General features: G+C 40.1%; 1 protein-coding gene across 5 annotated transcripts in view; it reads right to left on the reverse strand.

The window, feature by feature from the left end:
* The window catches only part of LOC117257793 (vitamin D3 receptor A), a 106,371-nt gene that overhangs the window by 36,691 nt on the left and 47,655 nt on the right, over positions 1 to 22,025 (reverse strand). For 4 of the 5 annotated variants that reach the window (XM_033628116.2, XM_078170229.1, XM_078170230.1 and 1 more), the window contains 2 exons: positions 5,164 to 5,311; positions 4,031 to 4,161 (listed from right to left, as the gene is read on the reverse strand). In XM_033628116.2, coding sequence (XP_033484007.2) covers positions 4,031 to 4,161; positions 5,164 to 5,309 — 277 coding nt within the window. In that variant the 5' untranslated portion in view covers positions 5,310 to 5,311. Of the gene's footprint in view, positions 1 to 4,030; positions 4,162 to 5,163; positions 5,312 to 5,445; positions 5,468 to 22,025 lie in introns of those variants that run through there. The other variant, XM_033628119.2, reaches the window with a different exon arrangement.

Consider the following 22,025-nt stretch of genomic DNA (forward strand, 5'->3'; position numbering starts at 1 on the left):
GAGCAGATGCACAAGGCACTCTGTAAACAGGAGAGCACTCTTTATGTTTGTAAATGGAGGCGCATGCTGCCGTCCATACTGTCTTGTTATGCACAGTACAACAGTCCATTTCTGTATTTCACAGTGAATTAACATTGCCTATTTTTAAGCAAGGAATGCAGATGTAATAATGCACTGTGTGACTGCTGTTGCTTTACATTCTCAATCAGTTTTCCAAATACATATCCCTGGACAGAGGGGGATCTGTGAATTTATCATGGAGGAAAGTAGATTGATTTTACATCCGGGCAAAGCCATTAAATGAATGACTGTGCCGACTTCACCACAGTGACACTGGCACATTGCTGAAATAGACGGATTCATTTTCTTTTTAACTAAAATGAATATGCACTGCATGGAGTGGTGCAACACAAGGATATAAATGATTAGTTACATGTGCACCAGAGTGCAAATGTATGTGTGGTTATTTCAAAGCTGCCTGGTGCTTGTCCCACAACAGTTAATGCATGTCACCTTTGGATCTGTAATGCAACATAATATTTTGACAGTGCAGGTCACTGCATTCACAGACTGCAGGTAAGCTGTTACTGTCCCTGCGGCCTATATTAATAAAGTTAATAATGTGAATAAAGCTTTAAAAGTACTAACTGCTAGCCTATTATCCTGTTTTCTTTTCAGCACAACCCTGGGGTGACTGCCTTTGCAGCTGGCATTAATGCAACACTCTCGAAACAGGTTTATAACAGCAGAGGGTCAGGTTATGTACAGGCGACCCTGAATATGCAAAGCTGCTGCCTTTAAGTTCTCTACTGGCCACGCAGTGTCCACAGACACTGTGGAGACAACCAGAGCAGCTGTCATATTCAACAGTGAGTACAGTGGACTTCCTTCACACAACGAACCTGAACACAAGCTGTGAGAAACACAGAGCCCACTTTATACTGATGTGTCTCGCTCGTCCCGCTCGCTCTCCTCTCATCTATTGTCAATGAAATACAGACACTCCAGTGTCATGTGGCTATTAGTGGTCAACACAGTGGTTATCAGCAGTCTGAACCCTGCCCTGCATCATCTCTGTTTCACACAAACACACACACACGCACACACACAGAGTCTGTTTGTGAATGGAAATTTGGGCCAGACCATTGTGTGTCTCTTTGAAGAAAGACAGCCATTGTTGAACTGGACTTTAACCCCCTTGGCTTCCTTCCTTCCTTCCTTCCCTCCCTCTCTCATTCTCCCCTTGTCATCGACTACTTGTCAACACTATGATGATGCACTGCTGTCGGTGATTCTTCCTATTGGTTTGTTGAAATTCAAGTGCACCTGACTTGCAACCCTGATATGGAATAAAGCCATGTTCCCTCGCTCTTTTACATTCAAATGAATGAGACTCAGGGCTGATGAAGTAATATCTTCCACATAATGTGATCATTTGTCAACATGCAGAATAAAGAGTCAGTAATTATGAATCAGTTGTGACAAACTGTCATTTTGTGTTAACATGGGGTAAGGTGATGTCTCAGTCTCCCTTCACACTGCCTTCGACTCATATTACATCCTGGTGCTGTATGCATAACAAACATGGCTTAGAGCTGAACAGTGTCAAAACTCCTTTCAAACATGTCAGACAATGTAATTTCCAGGCAGTAAAGATAAATTACTACACTTTGATTAATACCATCTAAACTGCACTGATGATGGAAAACCCATCTCGTAGGATAGAGGCAGGTTTAAATACACTAACTACTATTTGCAGCTTCTATTCAAACTACGTCTGAGTTTGCCGTATGGTACAGCCTGCTTTATGTATATCCACTATGGCCTGTTTGCTTGTTTCAAATCAGATCAATTTACACCCCACCATTGACTCTACTGGCTTCTGGTTTTCCCCAGTGTCTTTAAATATTAGATTAAATGTTATGCAAGCGGGAAACCAGTTTACCACTCTCACCAGCCAACCTGACGCTAATCTTTCCGGGGAATTTATATATATAAAAATCACTGAGCTTTTTTTATTTAGTGAGCTTTTATGTTCCCACACGGGACATTAAAAGGAAATAAAGGTAATACGATAGATTAATATTAGATATAATTGTAACAGTGATGACAATAACATAATATAAAGCATCAATAAAACAACAACAGTAAAAAATAATGACTAAAATTAAATAATGTAGTTGCAAATTATGAGATTTAATTTTTGATTGATTTTGAATTTTGCATTTATTTAAACAGTGGACTGTTGTGGGAGAATTGTATCACTTTCCTGTCCTAATTGGAGGCTGACATGTCAAAAAATGGAGAAAAAAATCTAGACACAACAACTCATTAAACAGGAGTGTAGGCCATCCGCCACTAACTGGCTTTATGTTTAATAAGACAGGGAATAGGAAAGTACTGTTGCCATGATACCAATATATTACACTTAAATATAATGCTGGTATAAGAACAACAAAACTCCACACCTCTTTCGTTACCATGGGGAAAAAAAGTCCTTGGAACACAAAATAGGATTTTATTTTCTAATTTTTTTAATTGAAAAAAAGTATTTCACGTCTGGAGAGATGGTCTTTTCATCAAACTGGGCTGTCTATTCAGTAGAAAGATGCAAATACTTTTGAAATTGGTGCTTCATGACCACAGAATACTGAGAAAAAGAGCTGTGGCATTTACTTTTGATCAAGACGACTACCAAAATGCACTGTTGCACCCGACCAATAAAGGCTCCTACTGGTGGGTGACATAATGCGAGCTGGCCATCCAAAACTAATATGGTGGCTGGCTGGAGACAAACAATCTGGTATTACAGTTAAACAGTGAGCTAAAATATGTTTCTGAAAACATCTGAGGTGAGAAATAGGCAACGCAGTAACAGAATCATGGTTTATATTTGATCAGTTTGACAGAGAGGGGGACGGCTTTCTCTCTTAATCTGCTTCTGCACTCTTTGTGTCCGTGATGGTGGCAGACATGCAAAAATAAGGAAGTACAATCTGTAGTTTGAGCCACAGCCCAAGAGCCAGGGAAAGTATTTCCGCTGGCAAATAAGCAGTGAGATTTGGGCGTTGGCAAGATGGAGGGAAGTTTAATATAGTTCATTTACACATACTACCCACACTGTTATGATATTAAGCTGGTTGAAAACAGTATCTCTTTAACAACCTGCACACAGTGCTGGTACAGGAAAGTCACTGTACACACACCTCCAGCCACATGGTGGGTTCGAAGCTGGAGAGAACGCCGTAACAGCAACAGGTTGAGGATCGGTTAATTTTCTTCCCTGTTGTTTTATCTCTGCAACCTTGGGTTGAAAATCTGTATCTACAGTAGGGCTGATTTAATTTAATAGCTTTCTTACTTTCAATTCTATCAAATGTATAATCAGCAAAACACCTGATATCAGGAAAGTATCAATACTTTTGACAATCTGAGCTGAAATACAGCACTGGCTAAAACAACATCCAGTCAAGTGCAAAAATATGAAAGCATAAAGTTAAGTATATTTCATGCAGCATGCAGCTAAGCACTGATCCTGAAGCAGCATGAGAAGCAGCTTCAGATGCCTGAATGAATATTACATCAAAGGAATGTCAAGAGGAGCAAAGATGTTACATGTTACTGCCTCATTATGACCTCAGGATCAACTGTTAGAAATTCAACCTACTGTAAGTGGCAACTGCAAAACATTAGTATGTCCTATCTAGTCATTCCATGTTCATCTGTCTGTAAGGTAAGATGGGAATTTAAAGAATTTCTTTTAGATTAGATCATTTTCTCAAATCATGTGATGGGACCTAGACAGTACCAGATCTGTCTCAACCACTGTCATTTGCCTCATGAAAACTGTTAAAGTGAAACTGCACTAGAAATAAGTAGGATCGTCATTAAAAGATCGCAGCAGTGAATCACAGTCGACCATGACCATGATTTAAACTAAAGCATCTGCAGCTTAACTTCACACCTCCACCTCGAGCTGTAGGAACAGCAGCGCTGCTGGAATATCAGCGGTCAGAAACAGTCAACTCACACTCTTTCATCATGCCGATGTCGATGCAGCGTTTGAGACGACAGGCCTGGCAGTGACGCCGGTTGTCCTTGGTGATGGTGCAGCTTCCGTTGAATGGACAAGTGAAAGAGGCTTTACGCTTCATACTGCGCCTGTGGGAGAGCAAATCGATTACTCATTTAGCTTTGTTTAGTCTCCATGGTGGTTCAAATACTGTTGCATACTGATGATAATGCAATCTTCATTCATCCAAGGGATTTTTTCAATACATGTTTTAACCCTTCTAGATGCAACATACTGTATATATAACCATTTCAGAGGCAACAATTAGCTGCAAACTACACTAAAACAAGAGTCAAATCAAAATGAATGCTCCTTTTTCAACTGTTTTAAATACAGTGACATACGATTTAGGAACAGGGATCACAGCCTAAGCAACGCACTGCCTAATTTATATTTCCATAAATGCTTTTTAATGATTGCAAATGAAATTCTCCCTGAACCAGCTCATTCCATTCATAATAAAAATCAAGGTTTGTTTGAAGGGATGGCGTCTCCACTCTTCAGATGCTGGGATTCAAATGAATTACAATACTTCATTAGTGAATCCTTCTTAAGAGTCCTTGATTTATGAAAATAAAAGCATGTGTGTTGCGTGTGTCAGTTTGTGTGTGTGAGTGACTGTAAGAGAGCAAATGAACTCCACTGTATAATGTACCTTATATATAATGTATAGCATGCAGCCAGACATAAAAACACATACTGTACCATAACATCACAAGCACTGTATACTGACAGACAAATTCAGTGCTGCTTAAAAGTAAAAATAAGCCTCACTTATGAACCTTAATGTAGGATATTAAGAATATAACCTGATCATTTGTAACTGAACGTAACTAACGACAGTCTTGACTTTTGAAATGCACAAATTCAGTTGAAGGTTGGAGGAATCATCGCTGTTAAAGAACATAATGCCCAATATAAAGCAAACAGGATGCATGCAGAGGACAACTCCTCCACACTGACAAGCAGATAATAACACCTCACAACAGTGACACACAGCCTTCCTATAACCCCATCATCCGACACTGAAACTCACAGAAGGCAAAAATGTATGACATAAACATGATTCACAACACAAGGACAGCACCCACCTGAAGAATCCCTTGCAGCCTTCACATGTCATGGCGTTAAAGTGGAAGCCGGTGGCCTTGTCACCGCACACGCCGCAGATCCGCGGGGCGTTGCGGTCAAACTCTTCTGGTCCGACCACCGACGTCGTCACCGTCATGGGCTCCATCACTGCCAAGAAAGAAACAAAAAGAGGGGTGATTAGAGCCCCTTTTGACACTGCTCCTTGTTTACAAGTGAAACGCTTATATACAAAAAGATATAAGAGGTGAGGAATATGTGTATGTGTGATGTCTACTCTGTACCTCGCCCCAAAGCTCAGAAATCAGTTTGTTTCCTCTGCTCCTGTGTTGTGTGGGAGTGTTTGAGTGTGTTTTTGATGGGGAGGTGTGTGTTTTCCTCTTCTTATACAAACAGGTGTCAGGCTATTAGCATATTTAGCAAAAGGCATTGACAGCCACACTGACTCTCGCAGCTATTGGCTGAATGACTCAGCAGACACAGGCGCGCTCACTCACACACACACACACACACACACACACACACACACACACACACACACGCCTGCAAATGCATACACAAAACACTAAGAATCGTGAAATTACAATGTTAATGGGAAAGAGAATTAATGACAGAAAGGAGGTTATTTGCCGAAGGCTAGGAAATGACTGATACATTTAATACTGCCAAGATGAAAGCGCTCATTTTTCCACGCTCACACCATCTGGCCGTCCCCGATGGAATAAACAACAGTAGAGTAACACACACCAACAGGCCAACTGTGAGCAGACTAATCCATATCAGTCAGTACAGAAAGATCCTCTGACTGAAGTCTGATTGAAGTGACGAGGACACTTAAAGGACGTCAAAAAGGAGAGGAGAGACATAATGCAGGATGAGAGGAACACTATATGTTATAGGTGTGATCAGTGGGTTTAAGAGTTGGCCTTTACACAATGTGTTTGATATGGTCACACAGGACTGACAAACGCACTCTGACTGCGTCTTCGATTTCATCTTACTGGTTATGCTGATGTGACCTCATGAATATGTTTAAGCTGAACTGACCTGACCGCACAGACCATTTCCAAGAAAAGAACTAAGATAGAGACGCTCAAAGATATGTTACTAAAGTCATTTTAGTGGCCAATCAACTAATTTATTTACTCAGGCTTTATCTTTTCCCTACTTAAGATTATCAGACAGCTGATAGTGCAGACAGCAAACAAGGGTTTTTTTTAACTGCATGAAGCTAATAAGGAAACATAAATCAAAGGTGACAAAGAGCCTCATTACAGAAAAATATCCTCACTAGTTATCTTCCTATTAATGAAGCAATTCCTAAACGCATGGTTGTATCCTTGTATCTCAGACCTCCTATCTTATCTTAACTTATGAAATCCTAACTATAACTGTAGCTTTAACTCTTCAAATCAGCATTTGTCCTGTCATGCCAGTATCTATGTTTAGAAAGTACACAGACTGCCTGTACCTTTGATAAAAATGTACCAGCAGGCCACTCGAGAGGGACAACCAATCGTATCAACGCCCCCCCACTTGTCACTGGCTGACTAACCAGCTATCGGATAAAAAAGGACAGGCGCTCAGTTTTAGCTACGAGGAGTCATAGGGACTAATTGTGTTGGTGGAAGAGAGGAGGATTTATTGTTTAAAATAATTCTAATTCTTTAATTGAAATTTAAAGTGTCATCATAGGATTCAAGCAGCCTTACAATTGTTACATTTCGGCGTTCATGTTGTTCACCACCTTTAGTGCCAATGCCATACAGATTTAACAACAGCACTGCTGCCATCTTTGTCAGTTATTTTGAATTCAGGACAGGGTGTATGCCATCCTAACTTAGGATTGCTAACTTGGGAAATCACTAAGTTAAGACGGTTCTGTAATAACTAAATTCCTATTCTAAGATAAGATGAGATTTTCTTTCTAAATGCAGTAAAGACACATGTTTCTATAATAATAAAAAACCTAAATGTCATCCTAAAATGAAACAATTATAGGATTTTGGGCTTAGGAAGTTTCTATAACGAGGCTCCAGGTACTAACTGTACTGCTCAAGGTTCATTCATCGCCCTTCTACAATGCAGAACTGAGCAACACAATGCAAGGTGTAATCTTTTTGTGCTACACAAAAAACAAACCAAAACTAATTTTCATGGTTGAGTAGTGGGGATGAGTCAAGGAGTCTTACAGCCTGAGGAAAGTAGCAGCTCTGTAGTCTGGCAGTACGACAGCAGATACTTCTGTATCACTCGCCAGACGGCAGCAGAATGAACAGGCTGCTGCCGGGGTGGGTTATGTCTTTTAATATCCTTTGGGCTCCGTGCAGGGATCTCGGTGCCGTGCTCAGTAGATGGGTATTAACGATGAAACCATCTTCTGTAGCTGTTTAAAAACACTGTACTGTATTTAACAACCTTTAATATGTATTTCAAGGAACAACAAAGCAGCTTCTTTACTTCCCTAATAGGATGTAATTTTTATTGAAACAAATTTATTTCAGAAAGAAAAAACATGGGAGTGAGAGTGGTTGTTTTGATAGGAGGAGCAGAAGGATTACTTCAAAATGACAGATGGCTTTACTGGTTTGATTCTACGCTCACATCTACTACTACACGATGGGGTTGCAAATAAAGCTTCAATTTTTTTCCAAAAGGTGACAATTTTCCAAAAAGTTATATTCCTTTCATTACGTCGTTAAGGACTTAAATTAAGATGTCAGTTCAAATTTACAGATATGATATAGTAAAACATGCTGACACTAGATTACTTTGTTTAAATTCAAGGAAAAGGGTGATGGAAAGAGGGATATATAACACAAAAACTGTAGGGACAAGGAAAAGACTCAAAATGTAACAAAGATTGAAAGAGAGAGATGTGGGCCTGCAGACAAACAGTATGGAGAAATCCTATGTGTGAGAGAGGGAGAGGTCATTTGAGGGGAAGACAAAAAATGAGGACAAAAATGGGAGGGGGTGCATGTAATGCACATAGGCCCAGCGTGGAAGAACAGTCACGTGGCTGCAGAATATAGCCTGCGGGGAGTTGACGTGCATAGAAGTAGGACTCAGATGGTGTCAAACGAGGACGCCGAGATAGGAGGAATTGGCGCGGCGGAGCGACGGATGGCGAGAGAGAAATAATGAAAGAGCTGAGAGGGGAGGCAGGTGAGAGCGCGAGTGAAGGATGGAGACAAACATAGTCAGACTCCATTAGCTCTCATTACATCTTGGCCGGTTGAAGCTTCAGTACCCGTTCCCAGGAAAACACACATGCGCACGAGCCACGGGCTGCTGGATGTGAAGCATAAGTCCCATTACCCAGAACGCACCACACCAGGAAAGCTTAGCACGCACTAACGCACACACTTCGATGCAGGTGGAGAATCACTTTAACGCATGTTGACCATCTTTGACGGGTTTGTGTGTTCCTGTGTGTGTATGTGGTCTCATGCAAGCAAACTCATCCACATGCATCATGAGTGATTTCAGGTGACGTGTGCTGGGGCGTTGACAGATACAAAAACAAGACACACACCATTAGTCATCCTGTCACAAAAACAGCTTTTTTCTCAGATGCAGCAACAGGTGAATAATGAAAAAGATGGAGAGGGCCAAACGGAGCGACAGCGTGTCAAACATTAAAACAGATCTGCAACAACAACAGCAAAACAAGCTGCAGTTTCATTAGTGGTGCTGATTAACAACAGTGCGAGTGAGCTCTGGCTCTGTAATTAACAACTCTAGTGTTTTTTCTTCTTTAATCACTCCTCTGTCACTCTTTTTTTTACCCTTTATGTGCTTTCTCTGACTTGTTTCTCATTTGTAACACTGCTTTGATAATTAGCAATTTTATTTATTTATAGTCAGCATGATTAGTTGGTAGAGAAAAAGAGGCAGACTTCTTAGCTGCCGGGCTGACAGGTAATTCCATCTCTTCAATTTAACACTCCTTGGTCTTTTTTTTTCCTCACACACACACACACACACACACACACACTTGTTTCTATATATCTACTAAGCTACCCATACCTACATCTTCATCATCACCATCACAGGCTGGGCAATATATCAATATTATATCAATATTATGACAGTCAACCCGAAACATGGTATATCAAGGAGATTGGTTTATCCAAGCACTAAAACCAAAGCCAAAGAAACTGCAGTTCCTCTAATGGCCACTTGGGGCTGGCTTCAAGTCAATCCCCATAGACCCCATATTAAAAAGTCCAGAAGAAATAAACATATACAATTTGGTACAAAAAACTGTCTGGTCTCTATGACTAATTTCAACATTCCTGACAACCGTACAGGGGGTTTGAATTTAACAAAATTAAATGTTATTTTGACTCAAAGTTATGCATAAATAAGGGCTTGGCTGCATTCTGTATAAATAAAAGTAGGCAGGCGGCATTTTGCCGCACTCCCCGATTTTGTTTTTATACTGCCAATGCTGAAAGAGGACTGATTGGGCTTTCCTGCAAATTTGCACAATTCCTATTTAAAAAGGGCTTATAATTCAGATGCACCCCTAACTCCACAGCTCCACCCTCATGTCCAAATTTGGTCACTTTTGGCTCCAAAAATCCAAGATCCAAAATACTGAACATCACAAACCCATGGATGACATCATGATGACTACAGTCCATGTTTAAAACTAGCAATGTCAAAGCCAATCCTAGAGATCGGTCTTGGAGTTGATCTCATAACACCCAGGTTGTGCTGATTATTTCTATTATTCATTTGTAATGTTTATTTGGATGCTCACGTACCAGTTACTATGACATCCATGCCGACAAAACAAATTGAACTGAATTGGAAGACTTAAGAGAGGAATGTTGCTGGACAAAACAGACCTGAGCCGTGTATAATGGATTCTTCATGGATCCATGTTCATCAACAATTGAATGTGCGACACCAGAGAACTGATTTATTACACGTGTTAGACAGCTTCGCTCAGATCTTGTGTATGAGGAAGACAACAAGATATACTGTAAGCACGCACACAGATACAGAGACGGTTATGATTGTAGTATGACTACAAGAGTTCATCTCAAAAGATCTGTAAGTAATAAATACCTGTGTTGTGCAATAGGGCTACACACACCCATATAGAACACAGAAGTGGGACTGTGTTGTTGTTGTGAAGCTGGCCTGCCGCTGTTCACCTCGTATCCCCTGTTACAGCCTTGTGACTCCTATCACTCGCTGCACCTACAGTCCTTGCTGGTATTGACACAATAACAAAATTCAATGCTACGTCAATAGTGTTGGGCAAGACTGAACACTGAAAACAGACTTCTGTAAACTTTCAGAGTTTTGCCCACTTTGACTGATGAAATCCATGAGATTAATTCCCACTTCAAAGTCGTGTCCTGAGGGTGTGTAAATGCAGACTGCCACAAGTAAGTGAAACAGAACAGGCATAAATACACAAAGTCTGGATCTTAGATGCGTACTACAAAAATTGGAATCAAGTAACTAAAAGCATGACAAAGAAAAAAGCATGCAACACTTAATTTTTAACAGAACACCAGTCCAGGGACTTCATGTCAAATCTGTGTGGTCATGGCAACAACAGGCGCTGCATCCTTGCCTGTCATCCCACCTGAAATATATGCTTCATCTTTCTTTCTTACTTCCTTCCCTTTATGTTTAATTGTGCTGTTTATCACTCCCTCACTTTTCACTAATCTCACTCTCCATCCTCTGTAAACACATTTATCCATGTTGCTTCTGAGAGCTATGCAGAGTCGGCCACAAGTGCCATCTAATGTTAACAGATGAAACATTTAGTGAGATGGATAATCAGGCCGGATTACGGCAGAGCCGCTCTGACTGTTTCTGCTGATGCTGATGTTATTTTCCTCTGCGAAGTGGTGAGCGCTGCAGCAGTGCCATCTCGCTGTGTTAAAATTCATAAACCCCCTCATAGCATGTAAACACTTCCAATGTCCCATGAGGCGAACCATTAAGACCCCATCACGCAGTGTGTGAAAGAAACATTCACTGAAAGATATTTGGCATTACTCACTGACGCAGAATAGTTTGTTTTGCTGTTCCTACACAGATGACACAAGTATTTAATTCTGAAAATGCATCAAAATACAGCTGAGCCTGTTTAAAACCAGTGAATCCACTCAAGCTCTCAAACGTAATTACAGCTATTATAGGAACAGCCTATAATGGTCAATACAATACTGTGGTACACCTGTAAAGGTTGGTGGAGGGCTGCTTGTTACCTGTGGTAAAAACGGCCTTTTAGCATTTTTGGGTTCTTTAGTGAAATGTGCAACGCCTTACTTGAAAGCTGGCATAAAAACATGATCTACACTTTCCAAATTCACATGAACAAAAGTAACAAGGACAATTTAACTTTGTTTGTGCTGTCTGTAATTATGCAAATATTGGTCGACAAACAAGAACGCCAGCAGACTCAAGTTACAGGGGAAAAATACCAGATCTCAAACAATAGTTCATGACAATGTTCGTTTTTAAAGAGCTGTGTTCTACAAAGCAAAAATATCTTTCAGTATTTGTACCCATAATTGCCATATGGAAAATAAACACCCCCTAGTCCATCAAAACATACTCTACCAACAGAGACAAAGCCCACACAGGCCAGTTTACGACAGTGCAGAAACTGTTGTATCTCCTTTAAAAGCTTCATGTAGCTCTCCTGTGACTTTGTGTCTGCTTTTCTTTTCTCTTTCACTCCAGCCCCTTCTGTGCCCCTCGGAGGCCTGCAGTCAAACTACTGTGCTGCGTTTGTTTGGCTCCCCTCCTATCATAAATCGGATGTTCCAGTTTGCAGAACCCAGACAGCCCATGAGCTGCTAAAGCAAAGAGACCACCTGACTGAGGAGGAGGAAAGAGGAACATGTCCCATATACAGCAGAGCAACACACTGATATTATATCAATATTGTGATATGAGACTAGGGCTGGGCGATATGGCCTTAATAATATCAGAATATTTTTAAACTACATTGTGTTACACAAAAAACATCTTGATAATTTGAAATCTCCTCTATACAAGAGAGTACAAATAGACTACTAACTGTTAAACTAAAGTTAAATAAAGTACTGTTACAACAATGTTAACTCTTTGAAAACATTGGAAGAACACAAGAAGAAATTACCCAAAAATTAATTAAAAAGTAAAAACAAGAAAATTGGTGGAAAATAAATAAATAAATAAATAAATAAAATGTAATAAATAAAATACATTTTTAAATTTACAGGAAACTACCTGGAAAGAGTGCTTACAAATTCTAAAAATTCCTTAACATAATTTTAAAATGTAATAATAATCATAAATATAGCTTTTTTTCTTTTTTCCCTTTTTACAATTTGTGGGACATTTCTTACCAAGTTGCTTATTGCCTTCTTCCCCATGTTTTCGAAAGTAATTGAACCAATTAGCTCAGGGTTCAAAGGGTTAAATACCTGTGCAAGATGTCTGACAGCAGCACAAGGAAAGTGATGTCGCTCCAGGTTTCAAAGGGTTAAATAAAGTATTATCATAATAAGGTTAAAAAACACATTGTTATAAAAAAAAATCTAAAAATTACTCTTGTAACAAAGTTTAAAAAAGTTCTTTCATAATAAAAGTCTCATGTCTCATGTTTGGGCTTTAAAAGAAAAGGTGTGACAATTTATACTTAACATTCACAATTAGGTCATTTTTTACATTTGACATGGGACATATAATGTACACATGATCTTGATTATTTATCAAAAATCTCATTGTGTAAATATTTTCTAAAAGCATCTACAGTCAACCCTGCAATATCGATAGATATCTTGTCACAAATATTGTGACATTCGATTTACTCTAAATCACCCAGCCCTAGTGTCATGCTATGTAATAAGAATTAATTTGTACTATGAACACTATGCAATTAACTTCAGGTAGGCTGGGACTACCACCTTGTGTGTATGTGTGTTACTGTGTGAGGCCTTCAGGTTAAATGAAGCATGAGGTAGACTTATCAATGTATTGATTAACCTGCACCAGTACCATCAAATATCATCACCATGATTGAGCATTTTGTCACTACAACACTGCAACCGCGACTCATAATTAATGAGCATCTGGTGGCTTCTACCAGAATGTGCTGTTTACACAACCTGAGAAATGCTCTCAGAAGCCACAGGCCTACAAAACTGATTATTGTGGATTTTGCTGGGAAGAAAAACGTTAGTCGCTAAACAACAAATTGGATACATCAGCATGGTGCAGGCTACGTTTCAGCGGATGAAATGGTTTTGACCATTTCCACTTTGTCTCAATAACGGCTCCAATAGGAGAAAGATTGGCCATGGACGTAGCAGGGAGGTTTGTGAGCACATTGAGTGCCACATCTCCTTTTTATAATAAAATCTACCACATGTGGGAAAATATCTGCTGTTGATCTCGAACTGAACTATATTCTCACTGTCAGAATATATAAAGACACTGGAAAAACGAGTATGTTTGCTGCTAATGACCTATGTCACTCACCTTTTCTCCAAAAGTGACCTATGTCACTCACCTTTAAACTCTTGTATTATAAATGCACAATGAGAAGGTTTAGCATTCCTGTTTGCCTGGCGTCTTTCCCACCTTCCATATCACATGTTTACACGTGGTGCTTAAGTGGTTTGAACTTGACGAAAGAGAAGCATAAAGGTTAAAGAGATTGTCCCTAAACGAAGGACCTGAGTTCACACCACCATACCAGCAAGCATCAACACTGCTGAAGTGTCCCTGAACTGCTGCAGCCAGACCCCGAGCAGCTGCGGGCTGCTGCTCCGCGGCTGACCCTGACCTCTGACCTCCCAGTGGTGGCGAGAGAAAAGACAATTTCCCCACAGGGATCAATAAAGTATGACACCATTGTCTGAAAGAGGACCCTCTTTGTTGAAATCCCCACCTGCTTACAGAAAGACTCAGCTTTTCATCTCTGCTGACGATGGACATTTAGCGTTGGGGAATTTTGCTGAGAAAACGCATGGCAAGTAGGTGGAGATGGTTAGTCCAGCAAAAAGAGAAAAGAAAAACAATTAATGGTTAACCACTGACATCCCTAATTTACATGCAACCACTGTGGCAGCAGTATGAATCAGATCTCAGCAATAGATGGATCAAAGCCAGACCTGCTGTGAGGCAACATGTTGATGAATCAGAAAAACTTAAAGACCACCCACTGCGACTGTGGAGGGGTATCCTGATCTGAGTGTCTTGTAGTAATCAAGTCTAATCTTACTCCTGTTTATTCATTAATATGTTCCTACATAATATAGCTGCTCACCGTAAGCCTTTGTTAAAATTAGCAAGCAATCTAGATTTTTTTTAACTGAAAACATAAATGTAATGATTCAATTCTACTGTTGGCATTCAGATGCAGCAAGGACGAGGAGAAAGGCAAGCCTCCTCTTCCTCTCTGCTCCCTCAGGTGGGCTGTACTTCTTAAGAATTTCAGGTTGAGTGGTTCAGCGCAGTATTTTCCGCCAACATTTCCCACAGTTGTGATACCCTCACTCTCTCCCTCCGCATAGTTTCTCTTCAAACTCAGCAGTAACCCAGTACAGCCCAGTCCTGTATACGGCTCAGTATAAGAGGGTACCATAGGAAATGGAATCTGTTGCTTACGGAGGGGTTCACTCTATAGGAGGCACAACAGGGCGCATGGCCTACTTTTACCATCAGCTGCCTCACACTGGGCCTCACTAGCAGCTATCCGCCATTAACTCCAGTCCAGTACAAAGCGGCAGCCGGGCCGGAGTTTAACACACACATTCAAAATCCCACCTCTCGAAAAAACCAAAGGGCCGCTCCTTATGTTTCCTCACGATGATGTTACACAGAGACTTCTGGCTCTGACATCTTTGAGTCCGACATGTTTACTGATCTGGATAGTGAAATGAGTTAAACACTGTTAGACCAGGGTGGGTTTGCTTTGTAAAAAGGGTCAGTCCCCAGGTATTTGGTTCCTGTTTGGCTCCATAAATCCTTATCAAAGGTAAGTTAAGAAATCACAGAGGAGTAGTGAGGAACACATGAGCCTAAACAACTCACTTTGGGTCTAAACCTCAATGAGACACACAGAGATCAAAGACAAGAACAGGTCCACAAGCATGCTCCTAAAGCCAGCCCCAGCACTTAGAATTTCAACATAACACTCTAATTTGGATTTAGTTTAACAATCTCCTATTTTCTATTATTTTGTCAACCCCATTTATGTATGAAGGAAAGCTAAAAGAAACCCTCTCTGTATAATGCAGTAGGTTCAGTGGCACCACAAACCACATCCTCCAACACCTCTTGAAAACAACAACAAAAACTGAAAATTATAACCCTCATGAAAGTATTATTTATTGCAGGACTTTTGTATTAGACTGCATTAGTTTCAGCTAGGTGTACCTAATAAACTGGCAGCTGAGTGTATGTGCTAAAGTTGGCGTGTTTAAGCAACAAAAAAAGTCTGGGAGATTTTGTAACATAAGGCAAACAACATGTAAGGACTGGAACATGAAGTAGAAATATAAGGAATGTATGGAATTAAGCAAATATTTACACAGAAGAATTTAATGAGAATCATTCAATAAGCAAAATTTAATACAGTAATAGAGCTGGGAGGTGCATAAAAAATAAATCTGAATCTGTACCACAGACACATAGTGAATGCATAATGTAATCTGATTGTTATCCAGGAGGCAATCAAAGCAGGACATGGATGTCAGTATCACTGTGCTTCAGTACGGTCCCATATGAGACAGCAGGGTCACAAGACGTGTAACATGGAGGGGCGAGGAGGGAGAGCTCTGATTTTATCCAAACAGATGCCTGCACATCCAACAAATGAGCCCGAGGCCATTAAAAGGAAGGGAGGGGGCCTCTGAGCGTGTATGTGCATTTGTGTGTGTGTGAGTCTGTTTGAAAGATACTGATGGAGAGTCCCAATTGGCTGCAGAGGTATGCTACACAGAGGGACTGACGCCATTGGTCAGTATGTGGCGCACCCCCTGACATACACAAATTCCCAAGTACAAAGACACAATTAAGTAGCACTTGCTTCACCCAAACACACTCGCACTACCAACCACATGTAATCATACCAGTGCAGACCTTTTCCACAAAATGTTTTAAACAGAAGAGATGCTTTAAGAGATGCTTTACATACAAAAGAGACTCACAAACATAATACATAACACACACTCACAAGCCCATCAGACCACTTTCTCCTGAGCAACACTGCGTGAGGAGGCTGGTTGTGTATTTGTGTACCTGCAGAGCTCCACACTGCGAATACTTAGTCACATGTTGCAACCATGCAAGCACAATTGTGCCTTGCAAATATTATGAACATATGAACTGGAGAGCTGTTAATTTGTTGAACAGCCTACAGTGGATAAATCATCATGTTTAAAAGCCCCAGCGGAAACAGTTTAACTTTCTGCTAACTGCTAATATTTAACAGTTGACCGAAGCTTCAAGTTCACAGCAAAAACATCATCACTTATAGACTGAGAGGAGCCAGGGTACTTCACCAGTGGTTCCGCTTTAATTTAATTAATTATAATTATACATTGTTAAACTTTATTATAAGTGATTTGTTTAACTTTGTTATTACAGCCAGTGCTTTATTTAGATTTATTATAACAGTGCTTCATCTAACTTTATTACACCAGTATTTTATTTAACTTTATTACAACAGTATTTTATTTAACTTTATTACAACAGTATTGTATTTATTTTTATTATAATGGTACTTTATTTCATTTCATAACAGCAGTATTTTATTTAACTTTATTATGGAACGTAACATAAAGTATCGAGATATACATCATGTATCGCAGTACAGCAGAAAAAAATCGAAACATTATTTTCATGCCATATTGCCCAACTCTTAATGCCATTATAATATAATGACTTATTTTATTTAAAAAATGCTCCAATAATGCCGGCCTTTGAGGACGCATTCAAACGTTAAGATACACTGCATATTTTATCATGAATTAAAATTAAAAAGACACATGGATAAAAGTGATGTCCTTGTGATATATCATTTTGTGGGAACTTTTGTGCATTGTCAATTACAGTATTATACTTGTAATCTATCTAATTCCCAACTTTGAGTAATCATTTAATAATTAACATCTCCACAGTGCTCTAATGCACATGTGGCCTTAAAGTGCATTTCCTTTACACACAAGCTCCGCTCTAAGGTGCTGATCTTTCATTTTTCTCCAACATACAACACCCACCACACACACACAGCAAAACCAAAACAGGTTTTTATCTCCTTCACACACACCTCCTCACCAGCAGGAAAAGTGCTGAAGATGCTGCTAATTGTCTGTACGGTGTGCCAATGTATCTACCAGTAAGTGAGGTTTATACAGGCACTGTAATAACAGAAGCTGAAGAAAGCTGAGCTGGGATAAATACAGGTGTCCAGCCCGGCTCACTCTCCCCCGCTCTGTGTTAATGGTGCAGGTGGAGGCATACACACACACAAACACACACCTCTGTCTCAAACACACACACACACAGATTCCAACAAGGGAACAGCCCCGAACAACCCAGCTGTGCAAACGAATAATATATTAATGAAATTAAATCACACACATGCAGTACTTGAGTACTGGGGGTGTACAGTAAACACCGGCAGGATGTGGGAATATAAAAATGCAACACAATCGCCAGAGTAAATGATGCGACTGTACGTTTCTGCAAACCACGGATATGTCACATTTGTACATTTCATATGTAGTAAACATGTTGAAAAGTTTATTTAAGTTTAAATTTTCAATCCTATGTTGTGACAACCTTAATGTGTGGTTAGGTTTAGGCACAAAAACCTCTTGGTAAGAGTTATGAAAACATCATGTTTTGGCTTTAAATACCCAGTGTGGTCGCCACAAATACAGCTGGAAATACCCCCAACTGTTACTAATAAAAAAAATACTCGATTGTGTTGGTCTGCTGCTGCGTGCTGCTTGGCAGTTGTCCCGCCTAGTTGTCATGGCTCATATACATGTAAACTGAACTACGTCATACTAATGAAACACACAAAAGTAATACATTTGTGGTTTGCAGAAATGTACAATGCCAACATTTTCTTCTGGTGACTGGGAAATGACGAGCCCCTCAAAAAATGTCTCTCACTAATCAGATTAAAAGCACCAAGAAAAACAGCACACACACACAGACAAGAACTCTAAAATTTATGACTTCTCACCAGTGTCCCCTTTTGGGGCTTTAGGCCAAAACAACATGTCAGAGCACACTTGATTTGTGCTCCCTAGCCCCTTGAACATCACCTTCACTTGCTCCTCTCCTGGCTTTCCCCTAGCCTAATGGGTGTAGCATTGAAAGAACTTCTGGATGCATTACAATCACAGGAAATTGTGTCCAACGTATGCATACACACTCACGTACACTTATAGACATCAAAGAAGACATTTTAATTGCCTCATCTCACAAGTCTCCACTTTGAGGGCTGATAATTAGACCAACATACTGTTGGAGAACATACCTGGCCAATAATCTGTGTAAATCCTCTGTGTCTTATAACGGTCTGAAAGCTGTTTGCGGTGCATTGCTACAAACAAAACCCACATGTGCAGTATTTATTATCTTTTGTGTCCTGAAACTGCTGAAACTATGAGTCATCAATCCCCATGTTATTCATCTAATTCGAATGTGCTACGTGTTATGAAACTGAAATTTGATGTCTGATTAGATTAAAATTCCATCCATTTAAGACGATATTCAAATCTGTTTTGACCCAGGCCTGGCCTCCTTCTGTGCTCCTCTCCTGCCGCCAATCCACAACAGCAGCTTTGAACTTTAGACCTTGTTTTCTAGGCAGAGGATGAAAACGAACAGGCCGTCAGGCTGTTGGCAGCCCGACAGGGAGACGGGAGAGGGCGGAGCGAGGGGAAGAGAGGGAGAGACAGAGAGGAGCTTGTAAAGAAAGGAATGAAGTAATGAAAAAAAATAAGGCGGGAACTGACGAATGAAAGGAGAGCTAAAGAGAAAGGAATTGAAGGGGTAAAGAGGGAAAGAAAAAGAGGCAGAAAGGGAAAGAAAAGGCTGGAGTATAGAGAGCACGTGGTTGAAAAAATACAGGTATAAAGAAAATAAAGAGGAAGGTGAGAGTAAAGAGAAGAAAAAAATGAAGCTGAACCCTTCTCATTACACACCACATGACTTTCCTTCTAGTGCCACTCTCGTGCCAAACTTGTATTTTTTCAAATGCAATAGCCAGGAAATCATCTTCTTTGTTTACAGCTGTGTGGATGTGTATGGCAGAAAGCCTTTCTGGGCCCAAGGGTGAGACATGATCTGTGCAGCGCTGTTCCTGACAGCTTAATTGTGATGGCTTAAGAACTGATGCTGTAGTAGAAAGAATACACACTGATGAACAGATAAGGTATTCCTAGCACAGAGCCCATTCATCCTCTGAGGGCGCTTCATTTTGTTTTGTTTCGTCAGTGTTAATAGAACGTAGAGGCGTGTGAGGTGTACCCTGAAGTGTTCTGGGAAGAAGTCCAACAGCAGGAGAGTTTACGTAATATAATACAGTAGGATAGAGAGCTGACAGTCCTACCTGCATAAATTATCTATGTTTACATCATCTTTAATGATGCTGAATGTAAAATTCCCAAACCAAATCAATAGCTTGACAGGACTGAGAGACAAATCGCTTTCTCTCTCTCTACATGCATGCGCAGATGAGCTGAGGCTTACTCGTGGGTGATCAATACATTCTTGTCGATCGCTGACCTACAATATGTGAATAAGGGCAAAAGGACAACAGCTGATTGACCGGACATCGTGTCACGCAGAGTAAAAATGTGGAAGTCTAGCCACAGCACGTACACCTGAGCCTAACACAAACAGGCTGATAAGGCGAGCAAGGAGTCCAACACAAGTCAAAATACTTCTGCTGCAATAGGCCTAAAGGTAAGACTGTCACAATAACCATAATATTACAACAGCATGCTATTGACAAGCCAGCTAGAGGGAGGGCCAAGCAACAGCAATCACTGCCATATTCATGTTTATGCTGGTTTGAAAGATATTCAACTTTGGGTAAAACCCTGCAGCCGCTTATCACTGTCACTTTTACCTTGCTGTCCAATCACAGTAGAGGAGGGGTGGGACAAAGACCTAAAAGACCATCTGTCACATTGCTGAACAGCAGCAACAATGGAGGATGTACTGGACTCACACGGATAAATGGGTCCATTCTCTCTACCTACATTGTTTCACCTTCCTTCATCAAGAGCAGGTAATGGCATTTTTACTAGCAACATTCTGTATCATAGCAACTAGACGCAACCAAAGTGTCTCAGGTGAAAAAAATGATGTGCCTCTTATTGCGCCTCCTTGCCCTTCAGTGTTCTGCATTTAACAGCACACAAGTATTAAATCTGTTGTCATTTAAAAAGCAGCAATATACCTAATAACAGTCAAACAAAAAAGCTTATTTACAAAGCATTACACCAGGATAAATAAGGTAATGTGCAAAAATAACAAAAAAATGGCAGTGATACCACATGTCATGCTGTTGAGCCACCATTAATAATCACAAGAAAAATTCCTTCACCGCATTAACCCTACTTAAAAGGAACATTTCACCACTGTCATCACAAATGTCATTAACGCTACCTGAAATTAAAAATGTGAAATTTCTTTTGTGATTACAGCAGAAGTCCAACTGTTTTTAACTGCTCCTATTATACCTTGTGTTCACAAAGCTCCATTCACTCAGATTTGACCCTTTATGTCACAACACCACACCACTAGATGCCACACTTTAAGCAGGGTGATACACTGTTTCCTCTAATCCAATGCTATATCAATGTCAAAATGTCATTTCCTTTAACTGTAGGGTTAATATATAGCATTGTTGGTTTCTTAGTTCACAAAGCTTAGATTTTTACTCAGAGGTGGGTCAAGTAAAACATTCAACACCTTAGTTGGTGTGTTAAATTCAGGTGAGATCACTAATGAGTGCACGCTGATAATTGTGACGTCAGATTTGTATAAGTCCACATAGGTGAAAATGTTTCTGAGCTATTCCAAATAAATTACACAAGTATTATTACTCCACATTTAATTAATAAATTACAACTATATACACTATGACTATACGGCCATATAGTATATACACAACAAAAACAATATTAGGTCTGACCTTGTCCTTCCTAAGAAGGCCACCCACTACCAAAGGGAAACATTTCCATTGCGTAAAATATGGTCTAAGCACACACTAGATTCCAAGCTAAATACGTTCTGATGACATTAAGATAAATCATTAGTTGTCTTCTTCAAAGATTTTCCTGTTTCCTGCTCCGACTCATCTATATCCAAAAGGAAAGGCGACAGTCGTGGCAGCCTCATTCAGGCAAGAGAAAAAGCTGTCTGAGCAGTCATCCAGTGAAACCGTCAGGACACAGAGTTTCTGTGTGGTCTGTGTGTGTGAGTGTGTGTGAGCATGAGCACGCGCGTTACAACAGCAGCCTACGATGAGCAGCTCGGCAAAAGCAACTCTGGGAGTGTGTTTTCATCTTTTCCTGAGGGACAACCAGAAAACCAACCACACAAAGTAACTACACTCCATTAGTCTATTTACATTTAAGGATAATCGCAAGGAAAAGAGAAAAGGCTTGTTTTCCACAATCTCAGCACAAGTCTCAGGATAAACACACTTAACTGCACAGAAAAAGCTGTATATTACCATTTGATGTGGGCCTGATGAGAAAAAAATGGGTTGCAGCTCATCTCTTTGTTTTATAGATGTTTTTGTTTTCAAGTGTTTGCTTGAATGTAATGGCACCTTCTGAGGAGGTATTTCAACAGT

Source organism: Epinephelus lanceolatus, chromosome 8 (genome assembly GCF_041903045.1).
Source record: "Epinephelus lanceolatus isolate andai-2023 chromosome 8, ASM4190304v1, whole genome shotgun sequence".
Lineage (NCBI taxonomy): Eukaryota > Metazoa > Chordata > Actinopteri > Perciformes > Serranidae > Epinephelus > Epinephelus lanceolatus.